The sequence below is a fragment of the Acanthochromis polyacanthus genome, chromosome 22, assembly GCF_021347895.1.
Source record: "Acanthochromis polyacanthus isolate Apoly-LR-REF ecotype Palm Island chromosome 22, KAUST_Apoly_ChrSc, whole genome shotgun sequence".
In the NCBI taxonomy this organism is placed as follows: Eukaryota; Metazoa; Chordata; class Actinopteri; family Pomacentridae; genus Acanthochromis; species Acanthochromis polyacanthus.
The window spans coordinates 11,695,078-11,716,139 of record NC_067134.1 but is presented as its reverse complement, the minus strand read 5'-3'; the positions used below and the strand labels follow the sequence as shown (position 1 = coordinate 11,716,139).

The 21,062-nt window shown below is 42.0% G+C and overlaps 2 protein-coding genes across 5 annotated transcripts in view; one reads left to right on the top strand and one right to left on the bottom strand.

Moving 5' to 3' along the window:
• The window catches only part of LOC110968364 (NACHT, LRR and PYD domains-containing protein 12-like), a 290,019-nt gene that overhangs the window by 18,835 nt on the left and 250,122 nt on the right, over positions 1-21,062 (top strand). The gene's annotated exons all lie outside the window — the stretch shown is intronic.
• Positions 7,177-21,062, bottom strand: part of LOC110969967 (NACHT, LRR and PYD domains-containing protein 12-like) — a 386,884-nt gene continuing 372,998 nt past the window's right edge. For 2 of the 4 annotated variants that reach the window (XM_051942200.1, XM_051942201.1), the window contains 3 exons: positions 8,905-9,078; positions 8,353-8,399; positions 7,177-8,202 (listed from right to left, as the gene is read on the bottom strand). In XM_051942200.1, coding sequence (XP_051798160.1) covers positions 7,676-8,202; positions 8,353-8,399; positions 8,905-9,078 — 748 coding nt within the window. In that variant the 3' untranslated portion in view covers positions 7,177-7,675. Of the gene's footprint in view, positions 8,203-8,352; positions 8,400-8,904; positions 9,079-9,377; positions 9,552-21,062 lie in introns of all 4 variants that reach the window. The other 2 variants (XM_051942204.1, XR_007939128.1) reach the window with 2 other exon arrangements.

Genomic DNA, 21,062 nt, shown 5'->3' with positions numbered 1-21,062 from the left:
ATGTCTTCATGTATTATTGGCTCCTCTGCTGTCACTTACTGTTTGCATCTTCTTTGGACAGGAGCTGTTGGGCCAGTGTGGGGAGGGGCTGACTGATCCCCGGTGGTGGTCCCTTCACTTCCTGTGTCGTAGTGCACTTGGTGTTTGTCATTGGTTTATTTTATTTTTTTCCACGTGTGGTGTGTATTATCAGGATCCTTCCCCGTCAGTCAGTCATCTCTGCCTGATAAGCCCTCAGCTCTGTACCGAGTGCCTGTGTTTGTTTTGAGTAGCTAACTTAACGTCGGAGGATCATGGGATATTGTGCCACTTACTATTGTATTATTGCCACTAAGGGATCTCGATTGAGAGGTTGGGATCCTCTCTTAGATTAATAAATTCTATTTTGTGGATATTTTGGAATCGCATCTGTCTCTGGTGTTGCTTGTACCTGTGTGACCTTTTCTGTCTGTATTGGAGTGGTGGTTCTCTCTAACCAGATTTCCTGGGGGTGAAATTCCCCCAGGTGGCGTTGTCGTACCTTTGGTAGCTAACCAAAACACATTTAACCCTCATAGCATTGCCACAAGTCCATCAGACTCCCAGAACTCTGGTTTGTTCCACACATGAAGATCTTGTTGTTCAGTGTTTTCAGACTTCAGTTTCTGCCTTCATCAGGTCCTGCAGCTCTTTACCAATAAAACAGATTTTCTACGGGTGCTGCTGTCAAACATCTGCTTCCTCTCGGAGAGATTTTGTACGGTTTGATTTATTGACTCAGCTCATCCACATGGGATTTCTCCTAGTCCTTTCTTCAAATTAACCAGAAAATTTTCAAGTCTTCATCAACACTCGGTCTCCTAGTGAACTCCAAGTATTTTTCATCCTCAGACTTAGGAAAGAAGAAAACACAAAGTCTGACTCCAAGTCAGGTGAAGTCAGAGATTTACTGTTATTTCAGCAACATGCAGCAAACAGTGGCTGGTTCATGAACACAGACTCTGATTCTGAGCTGGAAATTCACATTTTTACCCCCTGACTGATATCTGCTGTCTTGGAGCATCAATTCCAGGTTTTCCAGTCCTCCATCTGTTTCTGGGGATGTTCCACCGTTATCTTTTAGCATGCCCTCATCTTTGGTACTGATTCAATCTAACCTTTTTACAATCGTAATTATGAAACATAATCCTGATTCATTTTGTAAATAAAAAAATAACGGCCTTTATGCTTTGAAATAAAGTCTATCTGCACACTTACTAGACTTGATTGTTGTCATGACTTTACTTAAAGGGGAACTTCGTTTTTTTTCAACCTGGGATCTGTTTCCATATGTAATTTCATACATGTGAGTGATGGAGAAATGAATTTTCGACATAGGTGTTTTGGCGCGAGCTCTCGCGCGATTTTCGGAACAAGATTTGCTTTCTAGCGTCCTGAGATTTGGATACAGACCACAACAAAGACCGATCGCCAGGTAATGTGGAGGTTTTTGTTCACTTCTCATCTCTAGTATGTTGTGGGACACTCACTGAGACTATCTGAGCTGGTCAGTGTGGGGCAAAAAGCATGTTAGGGCGGACTTTGACGTGGGGGGCCAGCTGCCCCATACTTTTCGCTAGCTGAGCTGCTAGCTGAGCTGCTAGCTGAGCTGCTAAGCTGCCTGCCTGGCTAAATACTGGAGCTATGTCGAAAATTCATTTCTCCATCACTCACATGTATGAAATTACATATGGAAACAGACCCCAGGTTGAAAAAAACCGAAGTTCCCCTTTAACTTGTTTTTCCACTAAAGTATCAAATCAATGAACACCAACTCCTAATGGTCTGTAAGGATGACTGTTTCGTGGCTGGATAAAGCAGTAGGCTTGAGGTGAGATAAGGTGCAGACCAACCTGATGTTTATTCATCAACATTCACATTACACAAGCAATGCAAGGCGGTTAACTGGTGTGTTGTGGCCCTCCTTCCCCTGCCCTTGCTCTCACTCAACTGCCAGCCTGCAGCTCCTAATCAGCCCCTCAGGCCTACCAACATAAGGGTTAACCAAAAACAATCGCACACAAGAAATTCCCAAAAGTCAACATATCTTCACTTTTAATATAATAAATATTAAAACTAAGTATTTTCTATAAACGACTACTGACATCCTCATCAACCAATGTCTTTATTTTGTCACGTGAGGAGATGACTACTCACCCTTTCCTCACCTACACTTGATTTCTCCCGGAACCTTTACAAGGTGTGTCGGCCCACGGGGACTCTTTTGGCTGGAACACCCGAGGCGACAAAAGAGAGGCGAGTCATCTCAAACTTTCCAGTTGACACATTCTTAAAATAATTCTTTGTTTATTTCGGTCATTTATTTCAACCAACTTGTTGACAGTCATTCCAGTAGGGACTTTTGTCACGTGTGCAAAATCTGAAGTTTGAAACCACCATCTAGAAGTTATCAGGTGTAAATTTCAATTTAGTTCACACTGACAATCTTTGTGAGCTTCACTGTTATCTTATAGTTGGAAGTCAAAGCCAACTGGAACTACAGCAACCTACTATTATATCATTTCACATTCTTAAAATGTTCAGATGACACATAAATGTTGTGTCCGCCGCCATCAAGTCTGACAAATCATGTTTTAATTTCTTTTCTTTTTTTTTACTACAGGAGACTTAAAGTGGTTTTATTAGGAAGGAGACAACAGGAAATATACAAACTTATTTAATACAAATATTATCTGAATTAACCGAAAATAGGTTGAGTTCATTAAAATATTCATTCAGTTTTATGTATATTTCAATTTCATATATGTGGATTTAATTAGTACAGCTGTGAACTGTTTCCACAAAAGTCAGCTGTATTTTCTATAATTAGCAATTCCTATTAAGACTAAATACCAGATGATGGATCAGTTCGTTCCAATATTTTATGGTCAGCGTCAATTTAATCAGTATTTTAGAGTCCCTTTTATTTACTTCACATCTGTATTTAAAATGACACATATTAAAATAGAATTACAGTTCTGAGATTAAAAAAACTAAATCTATGAGGGAAGTGATGCTATTTGTTGATATAAAGAAGCCTAAGAACTGTGTGGCTGATAATTTATCTTTGTGTACATTTTGATATAGTAAAATATTATGTATCGTCATTTTGGACACGAGGGATAAATATGAGCATTTGACAGTGAAGAGGGAACTGAACAAGTGAAGGAGTGGTTTGAGATTTTCAGTGAACCAATGAAATACTAGACAGTTTAATTTTAGACTAAATAAAATGAAGATTTTGAGTAAACACTTGATTTTTTTTTTTTCAGGTTTCGTAGAAACATGTTCAGGTAGGTAAAGGAAATGTTGAATATGATGAGTTTGGACAGAAATGAAAATTAGCATTTGGGTCAGCACAGACATGTCCCAGCAAGAGGGATTCAGTATCAGACTGATTTTTGCAAAAGTGATCTATTGATTGTTGACGCATACGCCATATAAAAGTCAGAAAAAGACAGTGTGCCCCTCAGCTGGGGTTTTCTTGACCAACAGTGCCATCTGGTGGATGCTACAGAATTCTACAAGCATTCAGAGATTAACATCCTAATTCTGTTTTATTTGTAACAAAGTATGACTAAGTGATTTTGTGAGACTGTAAACTAACTAAATACAAAACAATTACAGTGAAGATGTAGCAGCACTACTGCACGGACATTGAGTAGCAGCAGTTATGCTTCCACAGTGTCTATAGATGCCCCTGCCCTGAAGGATTATCGTGAATCGATGATGCACTGATGCTGCAGAACCTCCTCCCAAAGGGGAGCAGGAAGAGCAGTCCGTCGTGGGGATGTGTGGAGTCTTTGATAATGTTGTGGGCTCTGCTGAGACGGTGCTTGTGTGCAACATCCCGGATGGATGGAAGAGAGGTCCTGATGATCTTCTCTGCCGTCCTCACCACCCTCTGCAGCGACTTCCTGTCCGAGGCCCTGGAGCTGCCAAGCCAGATGGAGATGCAGCTGGTCAGCACTCTCTCTATGGTACCTGCGTTGAAGGTGGTCAGGACGGGAGGGGACAGTCATGCTCTCTTCATCTGTCATAAGAAATGCAGATGTTGCTGAGCCCATTTGACCAGAGATCTATGATGTATGTAATGACCAGTCCAGATTGTCCGTGATGTGCACCCCAAGAAATTCGGTACTGCTGACCACCTCCACTGCTTTTTTGTCAGTGATGAGAGGTGAATGACTGGGCTGCTTTCTCCTGAAGCTGATGATTAACTCCTTTGTCTTCTCGACACTCAGGAGCAGATTGTTCACGCTGCACCAGTCCACCAGCCGGTTCACCTCCTCTCCATAGGACAGATTGTTGTTGTCCCGAATGAGGCCCACAACTGGTGTGTCATCCGTATACTTAATGATGTGGTTCGAGGCAGATACAGAGCAGCAGTCATGCGTCAGCAGAGTGAACAGTAGTGGGCTCAGAACACATCCCTGTGGGGTTCCGATGGAGACAGAGATGGACCTGGAGAGGATGTTTCTCACTCTCACTGACTGTGATCTGTTGGTGAGGAAGTCTAGCAGCCAGTTGCACATGGGGGTGCTGATACCCAGTGGACTCAGACTGCTGACCAGCTGCTGGGGGATGATCATATTAAATGCTGAACTGAAGTCAGCCAGAACATTTGCACATCTGTGTTTTTGTCCTCCAGATGTGCCAGAGCAGAGGAGATGGCATCCTCTGTGGAGCGGTTCGGCCAGTAAGCAAACCAATATGGGTTGAGTCCCGGGGGCAGTGTGGAGATGGCATGGTTCTTTACCAAACTCTCAAAGCACTCCATCATTCTGGGTGTAAGTGGAGGACTTTTTTTCTAAAAAATGTTTAAAAAAAAAAAAAAAAAATTGAAGCCACTTCGGAAGTCGGATAGCGCTTCCTCACAGTTCACACAGGGGCCTCCTGTTGGATAAAACCAGTCACTCTAAAAAACACACAATAGTGGTCAGACACAGCCAAGTCAACAACAGAGGACACAGTGATGGACAGCTGACCATAGCTTATGACAAGGTCCAGAGTGTGTCCCCTGTTGTGAGTTGGCTGTGTGACATGTTGTCTAAAATCCAGGCAGTTAAGAACATCAATAAAATCTTTGGACATAGTGTCTGACAGTTTGTCTAAGTGCAAGTTAAAATCACCGGTTATAATTATTTTGTTGTAGGAGCTGTAAATTACTGATAAAAACTCAGAGAACTGATCAATAAAAGCAGCACATTGTTTAGGTGGTCTGTAAACTGTGGCACATAGAACTGGGGGGTTAATAAAAGTAAAGGGATGATACTCAAAGGTGGTGTACTGCTCAAATAAGATTTGTTTAACAGTAAATGAATTTGATGTAATTGATGTAAATGACCTAAATTTTATCTGTTCATCTCGGTTTTTCTTATAATTTAAGTTCCTTCTGATTAAGTTAAATCAGGTGCTTTTATTTTGGTAGTGTGGTACGGCAGGAAGGAGTATGGCGTCTGACAACAAAAAGTGTAGAGTGTAGGTAAAAAACGGAAAGTTTAGGAAATAGAAAACGGACAAACCATTTAAAAATTCAGCCCCTAGCTAAAGGGGACAAGGTTTGTGTGTGTTTCTGTTTAATTTGAGTTTATGGTAGTTTAAATTGTGACGTTTTTTATTGATGGTTTTGTGGACTTTGTGTCGACTTTGACGGTGTTTTAGCTAGGTTGAGTTTTTGTAGTATCGTCCGGTCATTACTCGTTCGTTTATAATGTGTATATTTTGGGATTAATTCAGTTATTCTATGAGTTATTATTACAGTAAATGTATTCAAGTTAAGCTATGAACATGAATGTGATATTTCGTTTTCTTTTTCTGTTATCGTCCTAGCTCTTACGGTGTCTTTCAAAATAAAAACAACTGAAAAGGCATCAGTCAGAGAGCACTTCTTTAATAAAGCCAGGGATGCTACAATTGATGCAGTGCCACCACCCCTCCTCCCATTCCGATGTGCAAATAAAAAGTTCAAATTTGGTGGAGAGGCCTCTGTGAGAACCGCTGAGCCATCTGTGCCCAGCCAAGTTTCGGTTAAAAATAGACAATCAATCTTGTTGTCTAAAATCAGGTCTTTAATAATAAAAGTTTTGTTGGACAGAGAGCGCGTATTTAAAAGTGCCATGTTTACAGATGCTTCTGTCTTGTGGTCTGTGATGGTTTGTGGTATGATGAGATTGTCCTTGCTTACAGCTCTGAAGCTGCGATATTGACGTGATTTCTGGAGTCTATTTGAGATGATGACTGGGATTTGTGAACATATGGTGTATTGGGTTGACTGCAGGGTGAGCGAGTGTTGTTGTGGGTCGGAGTAGTGACAGGTTGTGTGGGGCTGGTAGTCAGGCACGTGAAGGAGAGGTTGATGATGACGATCCAAGCTGACCAGGTGCATGCTGCTTGTCCATGTGTGTCTGGAGAGTGAAGTTCATGTTGGATGAAAGCATCCACGAACCTCTGGTGTTTAAATGGAGGCCATCCTGTTTAAAAGCGTCCCTGCGTTCCCAGAAAAGATTGAAATTGTCAATAAAACCAACGCCATAATCCAGGCAGGCGGAAGACAGCCAGGTGTGGAGGCTCAGGAGCCTGGAGAACCGCCCCATCCCACGTCCGAGAGTCGGCAGAGGCCCGGAGATAAAAGATGCCACGTTAGCCCATTTTAAAATGTGGAAAAGTCGAATAAAATCTTGTTGCAGAATGTAAACATTGATTTCCAGGGATTTTGCTGAAAAGTGCTGTAGCTGCGTCACAGTGCTAGAAAGCCGTTGTGTGCAGACCACAGTAAATTAGGTCAAAGGCAGAATTTCACTTTCAAAGCTGTGTTGTTTGTTTTTTTGCAGTTTGTTGTCGCATGTGTTTTTTGACATCTCTGATCTAAAGTCTCATCCAGTAACCATGACAACCACCTGGACCTCCAACCAGAGTCTAGGAGACAGTTTGTCTAAAAGGCTCTGATTGATGAGATATTCTCTGAGCGTCTCTGTTGTTTCACTGGAAATAATTCAAAGTTGATCAAATGATCCAATCAGAGAGAGGAACCTTTTAGTCACATTGAGATGGGGATTTGTTTTTGGACTTTTTTTTACAACATTGTTCCATGTTCAGCAGAATAAAGCAGATGAATAATAAACAGCTGATATAATGTTTCTAATGAAGAACTCAGAGTCAGGATTTTTAGCCACAGCCCTTTATTCTTCTCCATCACACACAAGATGAAGGAAGTTCTCATTTCATCACTAGAACAGGACTTAAAGACTCAAATCAGGATCAAGTCTGGCTGCACAAAAACCTGATTTTCACTGGACAATAATGTGTGAAAGTCTGTCAGCAGTTTGGAGATTCACTGCTTCCTCTCTCATTTCACACTTTGTGCAGCTCAAATGCTTTTAGTTCAAGTGAGCATCAGAGGAACACCACATCCTGATTTTCACTCTCAACATTTGACTGGAAAAAGACCCAAACACCACATTTGGCTCCTGGAATAATCACAACTTCCATCTTTGAAGAGGAACAAGTTTACAAGGAATCATTTAGAAGGATTTGACAAAGAAACACATTTAATCCATGAATGTGAAAACATGTTTGTGAGGGACAGAGTCATGGAGAGACTCAACTATCTGTTCAGCACTGTTTCTCTACCAGGAGGAGACTCTGGAGACTCAGCTCAGCACAGAAACACTGAGGAACCAGAGAACAAGGACCCAAATCCAGGATAGAGAGGTTGAGTGAATGTAGTGTTGACGGTGTGGAGGTGGATCAGAGAGTCAGAGGAGACTCTGTAGAAGGACAGAGTTCCAGCAGGAACGTCCACATAAACTGAAACTCTGTGAGAGACTGAGGAGGACCTGATGGATGTTGGACTGTTATTGTGATAGAAAGAGAAACCATAATCATCGGAGCAGAACAGACTCCAGGACTGATCATTACGTCCAAACACACAGTCATCACTGCCTCCTTTCTTTCTGATTCCTCTGTAACTCACTGATATACGAACCTCTCCTCTCCACTCGACTTCCCAGTAACAGCGACCAGTAAGACGAGTTCTACACAATAGCTGTTCCCACGGGTCAAACCTGTCTGGATGATCAGGATACCACTGATCCTCCTTCACATTTGTCACCTTCCTGTTGTTGTCAGACAGTTTGAGGAATCTGTTTACTGTGTTTGTGTTGACTGTGAGTTGACAGGAATCTGATGGAGAGAACAAACACAACACAGCTGCAGTTATTGATGGATCATGTGATCAGTATTAAACCTTTGATGATGACCTCAGAGATGTGACACTTTGAAGATGCTTGAATGTGCTGCTTTGTTTCCATCAATCCATTAAAACACACTTACACTTCCTCAGACCTGGTGTCAACCATCGGACTCCAGCAGGCGTCACCCTGAAAGGAGGAGGACGGTCAGAGCAGCAGAGACTCTTTCAGCAGCACACATGGACGTTACATGGCTCTCACACTGTTCCACTGATAAAGGACCAGTCCAACATGGAGACACAGACACCTGAATGCAGCATCTCTAAAGTCCTGTCCTGTGCTCGTCACATTCCAGCTCACTTTACACTCATTATTCAGCTTTACTCATTTATGGTTCTTCTTTTCATGGAGCTAGGCTAACAGTTTACCTTGCTTCCTGTCTTTTAGCTAATCTATGCTAACAGTTTACCAGCTTCCTGTCTTTGAGCTAAGCTATGCTAACACTTTACCCTGCCTCCTGTCTTTGTGCTTAGCTATGCTGAGTTTACCCTGTTTCCAGTCTTTGAGCTAAGCTAGGCTAAAAGGTTCCCCATCCCTTCAGTCATAGTGTGTAGCTAAGCAAACAGTGTTCTTCTGCTTTCACTCTTTGTTGTGAGCTAGGCTGACAGTTTTCTGATTTTCTGTCTGTCTGTACCTGAGAGTTTCCAGTCTACAGTGTGGATCCTCCACTTTAGCTCTCAGCATCTCCTCTCCTGAGTCTCCTGGATGGTTGTAGCTCAGGTCCAGCTCTCTCAGATTTGAGGTCTTCAAGCTCAGAGCTGAGGCCAGAGAAGCACAGCCTTCCTCTGTGACCAGACAGCCTGACAGCCTGCACACAGAAAACAACACAAACCTGATGGACAACACTTGGCTGGACATTTCTCACTCTTTCTTTTCTTCTTTGTCTTTAACCTACATTTTGCTGCACATTTCATGCATCTGAAGCAAATCAACAATCTCAACAATGATTAGTGGGATTTAAAAATGTAAAAAATAAACTCTGACAAAGTCCTGCACAAGTTCAGTAAAAGCTCATTTGATGAATCCCATCAGCAGAAATGATTGTACTCAGGTTAACTGTTTATCCACTGATAGAAATCACATCAGTTCCAAAGTGTGAGTCCTGACCTGAGAGCTTCCAGTTTACAGTGTGGACTCTTAAGTCCAGCAGAAAGACTCTCCATTCCTGAATCCTGCAGGTTGTTGTTACTCAGGTCCAGCTCTGTCACACTGGAGGACTGGGAGCTGAGGACTGAGGACAGAGCTCCACAGCTTCTCTCTGACAAATTACAGCCACTCAGTCTGAAGAGACAAAAAGCACATTATAATGACGAAACAGCAGCAAAATAAAAAAGTATCTTCAGTCTCCAACTACTTACACAACTTTCTTGGAGGATTTGACCACTGGCAGCAGCCTCAGAAGAACCTCCTCTGAAGCAGAGTATTTCTTCAGGTCAAACACGTCCAGATGTTCCCCTGATGACAGTAAGATGAAGCCCAGAGCTGACCACTGAGCAGGAGACAGTTCATCTGTGGACAGACGTCCTGATCTCAGAGACTGTTGGATCTTCTCCACCAGAGAAACATAGTTCAATTCATTCAGACAGTGGAACAGATTGATGCTTCTCTCTGCAGACGCATTCTCACTGATCTTCTTCTTGATGTACTTGATTGTTTTCCGATTGGTCTTTGAGCTACTTCCTCTCTGTGTCAGCAGGTCTTGTAGGAGTTTCTGATTGGTCGGCAGTGACAGACCCAGGAGGAAGCGCAGGAACAAGTCCAGGTGTCCGTTTGGACTCTGTAAGGCCTCGTCCACTGCTCTCTGGTAGAAAGCTGTTGAATAATTTTGGAACATTTCAGACCAACGGGATGTTGTTTGTTGTTGTTCTTCCAGCAGGCTGATTCCAGAGTTTATAAAGGTCAGATGGACATGAAGAGCAGCCAGAAATTCCTGAACACTCAGATGGACAAAGCTGAACACCTTGTCTTTCTGTTTCCGTCCACGCTCTGCTTTGAAGATCTCTGTGAACACTCCTGAGTACACTGAGACTTCACTCACATCGATGCCACTTTCTCTCAGATCTTTCTCATTGAAGATCTGGTTGCCCTTTTGCAGCTGTTCAAAAGCCAGTTTAGCCAATGACTTAATGTACTGAATGCACTTCTCTGGGCCATACTTTTCTTTTGTGTGATCAATCTGAAATCTTAGAAACTCTGCGTACATCTCAGTCAGGGTTCTGGGCAGCTCTCCTCCCTCTCTGGTTCTCAGCAGCTCCTCCAGAACTGTAGCAGTGATCCAGCAGAACACTGGGATGTGGCACATGATGTAGAGGCTTCGTGATGTCTTCATGTGGGAGATGATCCTGCTGACCTGGTCCTTGAATCTCTTCCTGAAGTACTCCTCCTTCTGTGGGTCGGTGAACCCTCTGACCTCTGTTGTAGTGTTGACAAGATTTTGAGGGATCTGATTGGCTGCTGCAGGTCGTGTGGTTATCCAGACTCGAGCTGAGCGCAACAGTTTTCCACTGATCAGTTCCCTCAGCAGGATTTCTACTTTAGTTGACTTTGTTACGTCCATGGAGGGAATGTTGTTGACATCAAAGTCCAGATGAAGGCGACTCTCGTCCAGTCCATCAAACACAAACAGCAGTTTGAATCTGCTCTTGCTGTACCTGCTAGTTCCTGATGACTGCAGAGCTGTAAAGATGTACTTCAGAGCCTCCACTGTGATGCCTTTAGTTTCTGGGATACAGACATGAATGAGCTCTGCCAAATGAAACTCTTGTCCCTGCAGTGAATTCAGGGCACGGAAAGTAAATGGGAAAATAAGATGCACATCTTGATTGGTTCTTTCTTCAGCCCAGTCCAAAATAAACTTGCGCACAAGGAATGTTTTTCCAATCCCTGCAATCCCATTGGTCATCACTGTTCTGATGGGTATGTCTTTTCCAGAAGGATGCTTGAAAATGTCTCTGGGTTGGATTGGTGTCTCTGTGTCTGATGGCTTCCACACCTTGTCAATCTGCAGGACCTCATGCTGTGTGTTGATGTGCATGTCCTGGCCAGCTGTGATGTACAGCTCTGTGTAGATATCAACCAAATGCTGCTCATCTGCTGCCCACCCCTCTGTGGTAACGAGAAATGTGTCCCGGAAATTTGACTGAAGCTTCTGTTGGTAATATGTGATGGGACGTGGTTCTGGTGCTGGAACAGTCTCATCTGTGTCAAACATGAAGGGAACAGTGTGAGGTGTGTGTCTACAGAAACGTCTGTTGTTGGAAAAACACAAGCAACGAAGCAACTACAATGAGGTAGGACTTTTAATTAGCCACCTATAACATCCCCTGGTAATAAAAAGTTGGGCTATTGTGTGTGTGAGATTTTTCTAAACTTATTCCTTGGGGTTTCATCGTAAACTCTACACATAATGCAGCAACTTACCCTGATCATTTGGAGGAAAGTGACAGAAAAAAGTGACTGAAAGGGCAACTCAGCTAAAGGGCTATCAAGATGGTTAACTATGGAGGCAGTCAAAAGGTAGGTGGATTTACTCAAGTCTAGATTAAACTGTTCTTAGAGTTTCTATAAAAAATAATATACAAAAAGGCCTTTTTTAGAGAACAGAACTGGGTTAACAACTGAAAGCTTTTCTGCAGCAATGGAGGTTGATCAAGCCTTGAAAGTTGGTGCTACCAAATCCTACAAGTGTCCCAACTTTTCCTTATTACTTACAACTAGGGCCCGACCGATGTAATTTTTTATTTAGACCAATGCCGATTCCAATATTTGGCAGATAAAAATATCAATAAGAAATTATTTGGCTGATGAATTTTAAAAATATTTAATAAATAAAACAACTTCTTTTGTGTCATTGTTACTTTCACAACGTCGTTATAAACTTACCTGTCGGCTCAGCCTACTCCTGTAATGTTGCCTGGCTGTAGCTTATTACTGTAGGTTACTGAGAAGACAGCGGTGAGGACTAAGGACGGCATGGAGTCAGAGCTCCATGTATTGGACAAACAGGACATCATTCTGCTCCGACACTTGAGAGCATTTACTGTTTTATGAGAAATTTAGAATATATTGTCATTTAATCGGCAAAACTCTGGCCGATGACAATTATTTTCAAAAGGGCTATAATCGACCGACTTCATTCACCGGCCGATAAATCGGTCGGGTCCTCCTTCCAACCCCCTCTGTCTACATAAAAGTAGTGTTGGAACACACTGTAGCACCATACCCCGCAGAGCATTATTTGAACAGTATTATACTGCAGAAAGTAGTGTGTTGCTACAAAAAAGGAGAGGAAAAGGCAATTAACAATCAAAAAGAGACAGACCATCATAACACTTAAAATGTAGGTCTTTTCTACAGAGAAACTGAAGGCAGTCAAGGTGTCAGTGAGTACAGTTTTCTTTACCATCAAAAGGCTCTCAGAAATTAGCTTAAAATGGGCACCAGTTTAGAAAATTGGATTTGAGGATCAGCAGCCACAAAACTGACCGTTATGCTACAGCTACACTACAACTTGCTGCCTCATGCAACTCCATAGCCAACCACTGTTCTGTGTTGCACAAAACACCCTGCTTGAACTCAGCTTCCATTTCAGGCATGATGAACTGCTGCCATCTTTCTTTACAGACCAAAGAATCCATCAGTTTTACCTTCAGTCTGAGGAAGAGGAGGCTGAGTCTGAGAGGAGGAAGGTTCTCTGTTCTCTGAAGGTTCTCCAACATCACTGACATGCACTGACAGACAGAGATCACATGTTATATTCTCCACTGCTTACTGATTTCATTTATTTCAGCTACAACAGATTTAGAATGGACTTCATGTTTACATTTATTGATGAGTTTATGGTGTTGATTATCTCTGGTTTTCTGACACCAAACTGCTCCTTCAAAGTAAAATCTAATGTTAATCTGAAATTAGTCTGGCATATCCAGACCATTCTGAAGAACAGAGTGTTCTGGCTTCACCTCATCATCATTCTGCTATAGAGGGAAGAAGGGCTGTCTTTTTAAAGCAGCCACAATCATCCAGGGTGGAGCTAAGCCCAGAATGCAGCAACAGTGTCCCCTTAAAATAGTCAGCCAATATGGCTGCCTTATTGCTCCATCCAAACCCTCTGAAGACTTGACATGTTCAGTGTGGTAGGTCGCTGGGAGGTTGTTGATGGTTTTAACCCTTTAAGAGCCAAAGTCGCAATATTGCGACAAGCAACATTGCTGAACAAAACAAGCCATAACTTCAAATACACTGCCTCATGTAGTTACTACTTAACACCGGGAGATGGGGGACATCTGGAACTTCAATCTGAGCATCATTTGTGGGCGTGTTTTCATTCAAAGTTTTGGAGTTTATAGAGTTTGAAAACCGCGGAGACGAGACTCGTAGTCGGAGCGTAACAGAGCGCAAGATGGTGCATTTTAGAGCGAGAAAACTCACCATACCGTGAGGTCTGGTCAATGCTGACAAAGTACCCTGTCAAGTAATGGCTTACTCAGATTCTGAAGAGGAATATTTACCCTCTGGTGAACATGTTCAGTCTTCCAGTGAGACAGAAAGTGATGCTCCATCTGTGCGTAATGGCAGCGGGTCGGTGCGCCATGACAGTCCACAAGCAATTCAATTCAATTCAATTCAATTTTATTTATATAGCATCAATTACAGACACTATATAAAAATCCATCAGTAAGCAGCACATACTGGAGCCGATGCTTTGCTTCACCAGGTCCGGGGTGGCAGGAGGGGACGTGGTGGGTGTAACAGGGGTGTTCAAATCACTGATAATGATGAGGGGGATAGCTTGGGTTGAAAAAAAAGCGAAAATAGCAGCAGACGCGGGAGAAAATGGGCTGATAATAACGGTGGAGGCTGCAGTGGCGTTCATGGCCCCATCGTAAATGTTGATGGCAGGGTTTGCTTGACAGATGAGGAAGAGTTTCACAAGTGGATCAGACATTCTGATGAGCCTGTTGGTTATCGTGAAGACAGGGATCTGACAAATCTGAGCCAAGCAATGCCATCTTGATCGATAAACATGAATAAAGTTATGTAATCCATATGTTCACCGCCTGGTGGCATCATAATATGCAAATTAGATGGGTGAATTTACTCCCATCATAAACTTTGGGTCATACTGATGATTTTTCTCATTTACAGTTTGCCTTTATCTCTAACCATTTTCAAATTACAACCTTTTGAAAAAATGATATCAAAACTGAACATTTTATTGAAAAAACTCTGGCGCCTAAAGGGTTAAAGTATAACGTCATGTTGGATAGTACTGCATGCTAATATACCAGATGGTACGCTCAGAAAAAGATGTAGTACGTCCCAGTACAGATTATGTTAAATGTATGTCAGAAATACTCAGATGTGCGACCACATTCAAAGTGATTTTATAGAATGCAAACTAACATGTTTTTCTGGCTGTTCTGACCCACATTCTATGTGCAGCTGCTTCAACAACATTGCTCTGCCTGATTGGTCAGCTTCCCTCTGGTTGGAAACTGCAGGACCACTCCCAGCTAAACAGAATGAATGAAGAATCTTCAGAAACTGTCTGATCGGCTCATAATTTGGTGAGCACAGGTGGGACATGCTTTGCTTCCACAGAAGGTCAGCTCATACAGAACTAATGTTGGTATTATATCAAGGTTTAAACAGCAGGGAGCAGCATTCAGTCAGTAGGGTTGACCAGTAGATTTTACAGAGGAACTGACCTTAATGTGGACTCAGGAAAGACTGACAGAACCTGAACTCTACTGTAGCAGCACCATCATGCATTTTTCTGACTGTAATGATATCATGTTGTTCTTGTCTTGTGACTGACCTTCTGGTCCTGAGCTGCTGGCAGGCAACCTCTGCAGCAGATCATTCCTGGAGATCTTCTCCAAAACCACTCTGGTCACCTGCACAGCTCCCTGATCCTTGTAAGTCTGTACCATCACATCCACAGTTTTACACCTGTCTGATGTCTGTAGTCGGCTCTTTGTGATGGCTGGGAGGCCTTGAACATTGTTGGACTGCTCCAAGAACCACTGGAATGTAGACAGTTCATCATCTCTCAGGTCATCCAGGATGTTCAAGAGCACCTCTGACGTCATCGTGGCTCCCTGACAAAGTCAAAGAATATGTTACAAGTTAATGAACAGTTGTGTTGTCTGTGTAGGTTCTCATTCATCCAGGTCATGGTTATCCAAAGTTGTTTAAATCAATCCACTGGACTTTAAGAAAGTTGTGTTGTTGGTGTGGTGGAGGTTGTTGTGTAGCAGCAGGACTGCAGTTAATCCTACAGGATCACTGACAGCAACACTGAGGGGAACCAGCAGGGGGCGCTCACTGTTGTCTGTTAAATATGACTCATGGAAGTCACTCTGCAGTCACTGGACCATAACACAAAGATGATCCCACATTATTACACTTTGACCAACAGAGGCTCCAAACAAACATGAACTCGGATCCTTCACAGAACAAGTCCAGGATCAGAGCCTCATATCAGGTTTTAGACTTTTATACTGAGCCTGTTCAGAGTCCAGACCAAACACTGACTGCTACTAAACAGCTCATGACTGCAGTAAATGTCTCTCATGGACTCCACATACATTTCATTCTTCAACTTTTCAACCAAACACAAACTTCTGTGAAGATTATTCTCACAACATTTCTCCTGACAGTAATAAAAGCTGTTCTTTTGGATTTCTTTCTTCTCTATTTGACTATTTATCAGTGTTTTCAGTCTGTTTATGTCCTTTTAGACGGACACTTGTGATCAGCTGATTTCTACGCAGCAGCAGCAAACTGATACTGATTTCTATGAGACTTGATGTCAAATGGAGGCTGAAGCATGAAAACAGCTCTGAGGTCTGGACTACCAAGCAGGATCTGAGCTCATGGAGGGAATTTCAGGTTTAACTGTGGTTTTCAGGACTTCTTAGGACGCTGGTTCACTTCTGAGCAGGTCCATCACCATGGTAACTGATGCTGATCCAGATAACAGATTAACTAAAACACCTCCCACTGACCAAGCAGCTCTCTGGAAACATCTCCATCCTTCCTGAAGATGCTGCAGAGCTCGGTGTGCCGATAGTGAGACGAGAAGATCAGAGTTTTTACAGCTGCAAGTGATTTCAGAGACATTTCATAGTTCTGTATGTCTTTGTAGAGCCATAGAATCCTAAAACAGGAAGTAATGAAACACCAACACCTTTCAGCTACTGATCAGATCAATGATGGCTTTCATTGGCTCTTTGCTCCAATGACTGTGTAACATTAGATTTGTGTATAAAAATCACACATGAGCTGGTGTGCTCGACACCCACATTCAGACTGATAAGGGAAGCTAACTGTAAGCGCTAGCCTTGCAGTCAGCTTTACACTCATCCTTGTGACATCGACTCTCAGACAGGTGATCTGTTTCCTGGAACCAGTCAGGACTTCACCTCTGAGGAAGCAGCAGGCAGAGTTTCACAATAAGAGCACATTTTACAGGCTGATTCCCACTCATTTCATGTGACTGATTCTTTCAACATTCAACCTTTTTCATGTCACTCAACATCCAACACAACTTCTACAAACCCTGTGCTTCATGAAACCAGAAGCTCCCATCAGACTGTAAATCCCTGACAGTTAACATTCCCTAGAATGGAATCACTGGGACAGAACCAACATCAGCAGAGATCACACTAATTTCCCTCAACATGTCTGCTCTCAATCTAATTTAATGCTACATTTAAGAAACATCCGAACATTTCTAGCATTTGGTTTCTTCAAAGTGTATCAGGTGAACTTTGTTTCAGTTTAAATCTTTTCTCCTCTGCTAGACAGATCAGATCACAGGTTGTGATAGACAGCTAATAAGAACAACTCATGTTTAGAACTGCCTGACAAACACAAATGATATTTACTGATAAAACACATTGATTTCAGCATCAGTTTGATAAATCTTGCTGGTTGGAACACCCCAACATGTCTGGAGATTTGGTTTTAGGGAATAAACATTTATTTAATATTTTAATTGTGCCACAACAACGTTGTTTTTGAGTTAAAATACAATGAATGATTCAATCAGTTTTATGTTCTATAGATATATAAAAGATAAAAACCAGTTTAAAGTGTCTTTTACTCACATTCAGATGGAGAAAAGAAGCTGCAACATGAAGACTGTAAAAGCAGAACTAATTTGAGGAACAGGTGGGGCCATGACATCACTGTTGTCAGAGCAACGAAGCAGGAAACAGACTTCTAACCAATCTGACAACACGCCTTCCTTCATTCGGACGCCTGCCTCTGGATCTGGACTTCTTAGAGTTCACTCACACACAAGAACTTGTGTTTTTAAAGGCTTCATCCAACCAAGTAGAAATTTGCCGAGCTATTTGAAATGCACAGCTACACCATCTGATCAGCTCCGAAAGAAAAAACAGGAATCCAATCAAATCAAAAATGTATTTGTAGAGCACTTTACAACAACATAATAGAAGACCAAAGTGCTTTCCAGACAGAATAATGAACAAAAAAAATATCATTTTGAGTAACTAAAGAACCATAAAACCCATAAAACACAAACTTTAAAAACCATAAAACAGAGATTCAAAAGCACGTCTAAAAAGATGAGTTTTCAGTCTGGACGTGATAACACGGAGCTCGAGTGGGAGTGTGTTCCAAAGACTCGAGGCGGCGACAACGAAGCAGCGATCAGCCCACTGCTGATATCGGGACCTGGGCATGTCCAGCACTATCTGCGTCGCTGACCGGAGGGCTCTACTGGGGAGGTGGATGGTTAAAAGCTCAGATATGTATAAAGGAGCAAGGCCATGAAGGGCTTTAAAAACAAATGTTAAAATTTTAAACTACAAAGATGAACCGGGAGCCAATGGATAGCATAAAGGATAGGAGTGATGTGGGTGTGTCTGGATGTGCGGGTTAACAGACGGGCAGCTGCATTTTGAATCATCTGTAGTTGACGGAGTGATGACTGTGTGATACCAGGAATCAGTACATCGCAGCACTTTGAGAGAGGAGCAGCTGGGAGACAAAGAATGGTCACATCCCCAGACCAGCTTTACAACTGACTGGAACTTAATGTCTGTCCCATGTATAGATCATGGTATCTGTGAAATATTAGCTCAGTATGTCAGATAATTTCTGAGTTTTTTCAGTGGACTGTTGACCCAGTTTCACTAGTTTGTTTTTCCCACGTTGAAATTTGATTCTGTTTGAAGATGAATATCCCAAGAACAATTCTCAGGGATGGGATCAGCAAGTTCTGATTCCAGCGGAAAGTTGTTGACGGGGGCGGGGTGCTGCGGCGGCGCAGCGACTTCCAATCGCTGGGCCGTTTACAATCGTCGTTAACAAGCTATCATTAACGTCGTTACCATTAACAAGCTATCGTTAACGTCGCTACCATCGCGCGGGAATATCACCGACAATAAAGTGTTCAAACTTCAAATGAAATCGGCGGAAATCCGCGGATCTGCGGTAAATTCCCATCCCTGATAAAAAAAAGCGGAATTCCGCGAATTCGCGGAAAAATCACATCCCTGCACTTACACACGCCTTCTGACTCTACACTTCATGGTGATTCGATTACAGTACTGTACATGACTGCTCTCACTGAGTGGCGGCTAGCATTCAGCGCGGTGGATATTAGCAGCCGTTCGATATTACGACTCGCCGACCATAAACATACCTCACCCCCCCCCAAAAAAAATTTTCTCCTCGAATTTAGACGATTCACAAGAATGACCCTGGCAATGATAAAATCCGCAGAATTTCTCATCCCTGAATTCTAGCTACAAGCCTAAAATCTTCACTTGTTTGTCTTGCTAACATCAGCAGATCAGATTGATGTTAAATACATCGGTGGAAAAAAGTTTTTGGACCTCCCACACATTTTTGAAATACTGCATTAAGAATCCCTCTGAGGTCTTCAAGTGTAATTTATTTAAGTACAATCATAAAACTGAACACAGCCTAAAAAAGACATTTAAAAACTCAAAATTGACTGGTTCCATAAAAATAAGAACTTGTGAGTTTTGGATCATTTTGGTAGAATTTAGTTTTGTTAGTTTTTCTATTAAACAATAAACACAAAACTATCATATGTATTTGTGTCTGTCTGATGCAGCTACACTTCAGAAACACAAAAAGACTTTTCAACAAAAATTTCATGATAATATCTCAGATTGTGTCAAATTTTCAGGGTGTCCGAAAACTTTTTCCCCTCACTGTATCTGTCAAAGCATGAAAATGTGCCGTTATAAAAATGTCGCTATCTACAGACACATATATGTGGTCATGGTTCCATGATACCAGTGTCATGGTAATGACTGGATGCAGCTAATTTACAAAGAAATGATTCTAAACTTCATGTCAGCTTTCAAAGATTGGACTTTTCATAGAACACTTCGTGTTTTTATATTTCAACTCACCCATAATCTGAGATGAGTTGATCTACTTGTTCAGTATTAGAGGACAGACAGACAGTGTTTAGAAGCATGGAGATATGAGATCCCAGAATCAGTCATAAGGGTGAGACTCTGGCAGAAGTCATGGTTGTAATTTGGTTAACAGTATTCAGGTTAGCTTATAATGTGATTAGGCTGGCTTGGATACTTAAGTACAATCATAAAACTAAACACATGGGTTTTGATTACGATGAAACTGAGATGTTTTAAGGGATTTAATTTCCATAACAAACGGGTATAAGAAGTCAAGAGCTAAGGTGAACTAGGGTTAAATGTTCACCGTTTATTAAATTCGAAATATATTTTTGGGATTTTTGTAAGTCTGTGCAGATTGTGTAAAAAGATGCACAATGGGATGTCAGTGACAGTTAGAAACTGACATCTGGTTCTCCATTTCCCCATCAGAGGCATTCTCTGAGCTGCAGACAGCAGAGATTGGGTGGACTGGCTAAGGCAGTCCAAAACAGATAGTTTCAGTTCCTCAGAAACACAGAGAGGTCTTATGATTGATGAGGTGGAGCAGTGTGAGCGTTGGAAGGAGGGAAATCATGAGGCCATTGCTCATGTTAATAAAGTAAAATGTCATTGCGTATGTAAAACCTGAAGAGAGATCATTATGGTATAAAATACACCTGATAGAGAAGCATGTTGGGAGTTGTTGTGTGGTAGAAACATGGAACCAATCAGTCTGATCAGAGAGGATTTTACCACACAATTCCAGAGGGGTGATTCAACATGATCTGCAGAGAAATAATTGTTCCACTGGAATAATGGATTTCTTAAAAAAAAAAAAAAAAAAAAAAAAAGAGCAGTCCTGTAGTATGGAGAGAAAAATCTGATCTTCAGTGGGTCAATTTGACCCATAGGACGACATCAGGGTTAACTGAAGATCAGATTTTTTCTCCAAACTACAGTACTATGGAAGCGATTGTGACTCATATCTCAACTACAAAAGCATTAGCAGAAATGCTTTTGAATTTCAAAGACATGGCTGCACTATTTGATTCAAAAATGAAATTAAAAAGCAATATTCCAAAATGCAATTTCATTTTCTTCTTCAAGACTGCTCATTTTGTGACTAAATTAAAAAGCAAAAGCAAACTCAGAAATGCTTTTTCGTTTTCGTGCTCGCCCGGCAAAGAGTGTCTCACAATTCAATTGCAATCGCAATCTCAAGTGGCGCGGGAAAGTGACATCACGGACCCCCACTCATTCTGGCCCCTTCTGGCCGATACGGGGCAGTGGATATGTTCCCGCTCCAACGAAAACTGGACTTGATTGGAGACCATTGAAGACTCGACGTGCAAGCAGACGGAGACGAGTATTTCCGGAA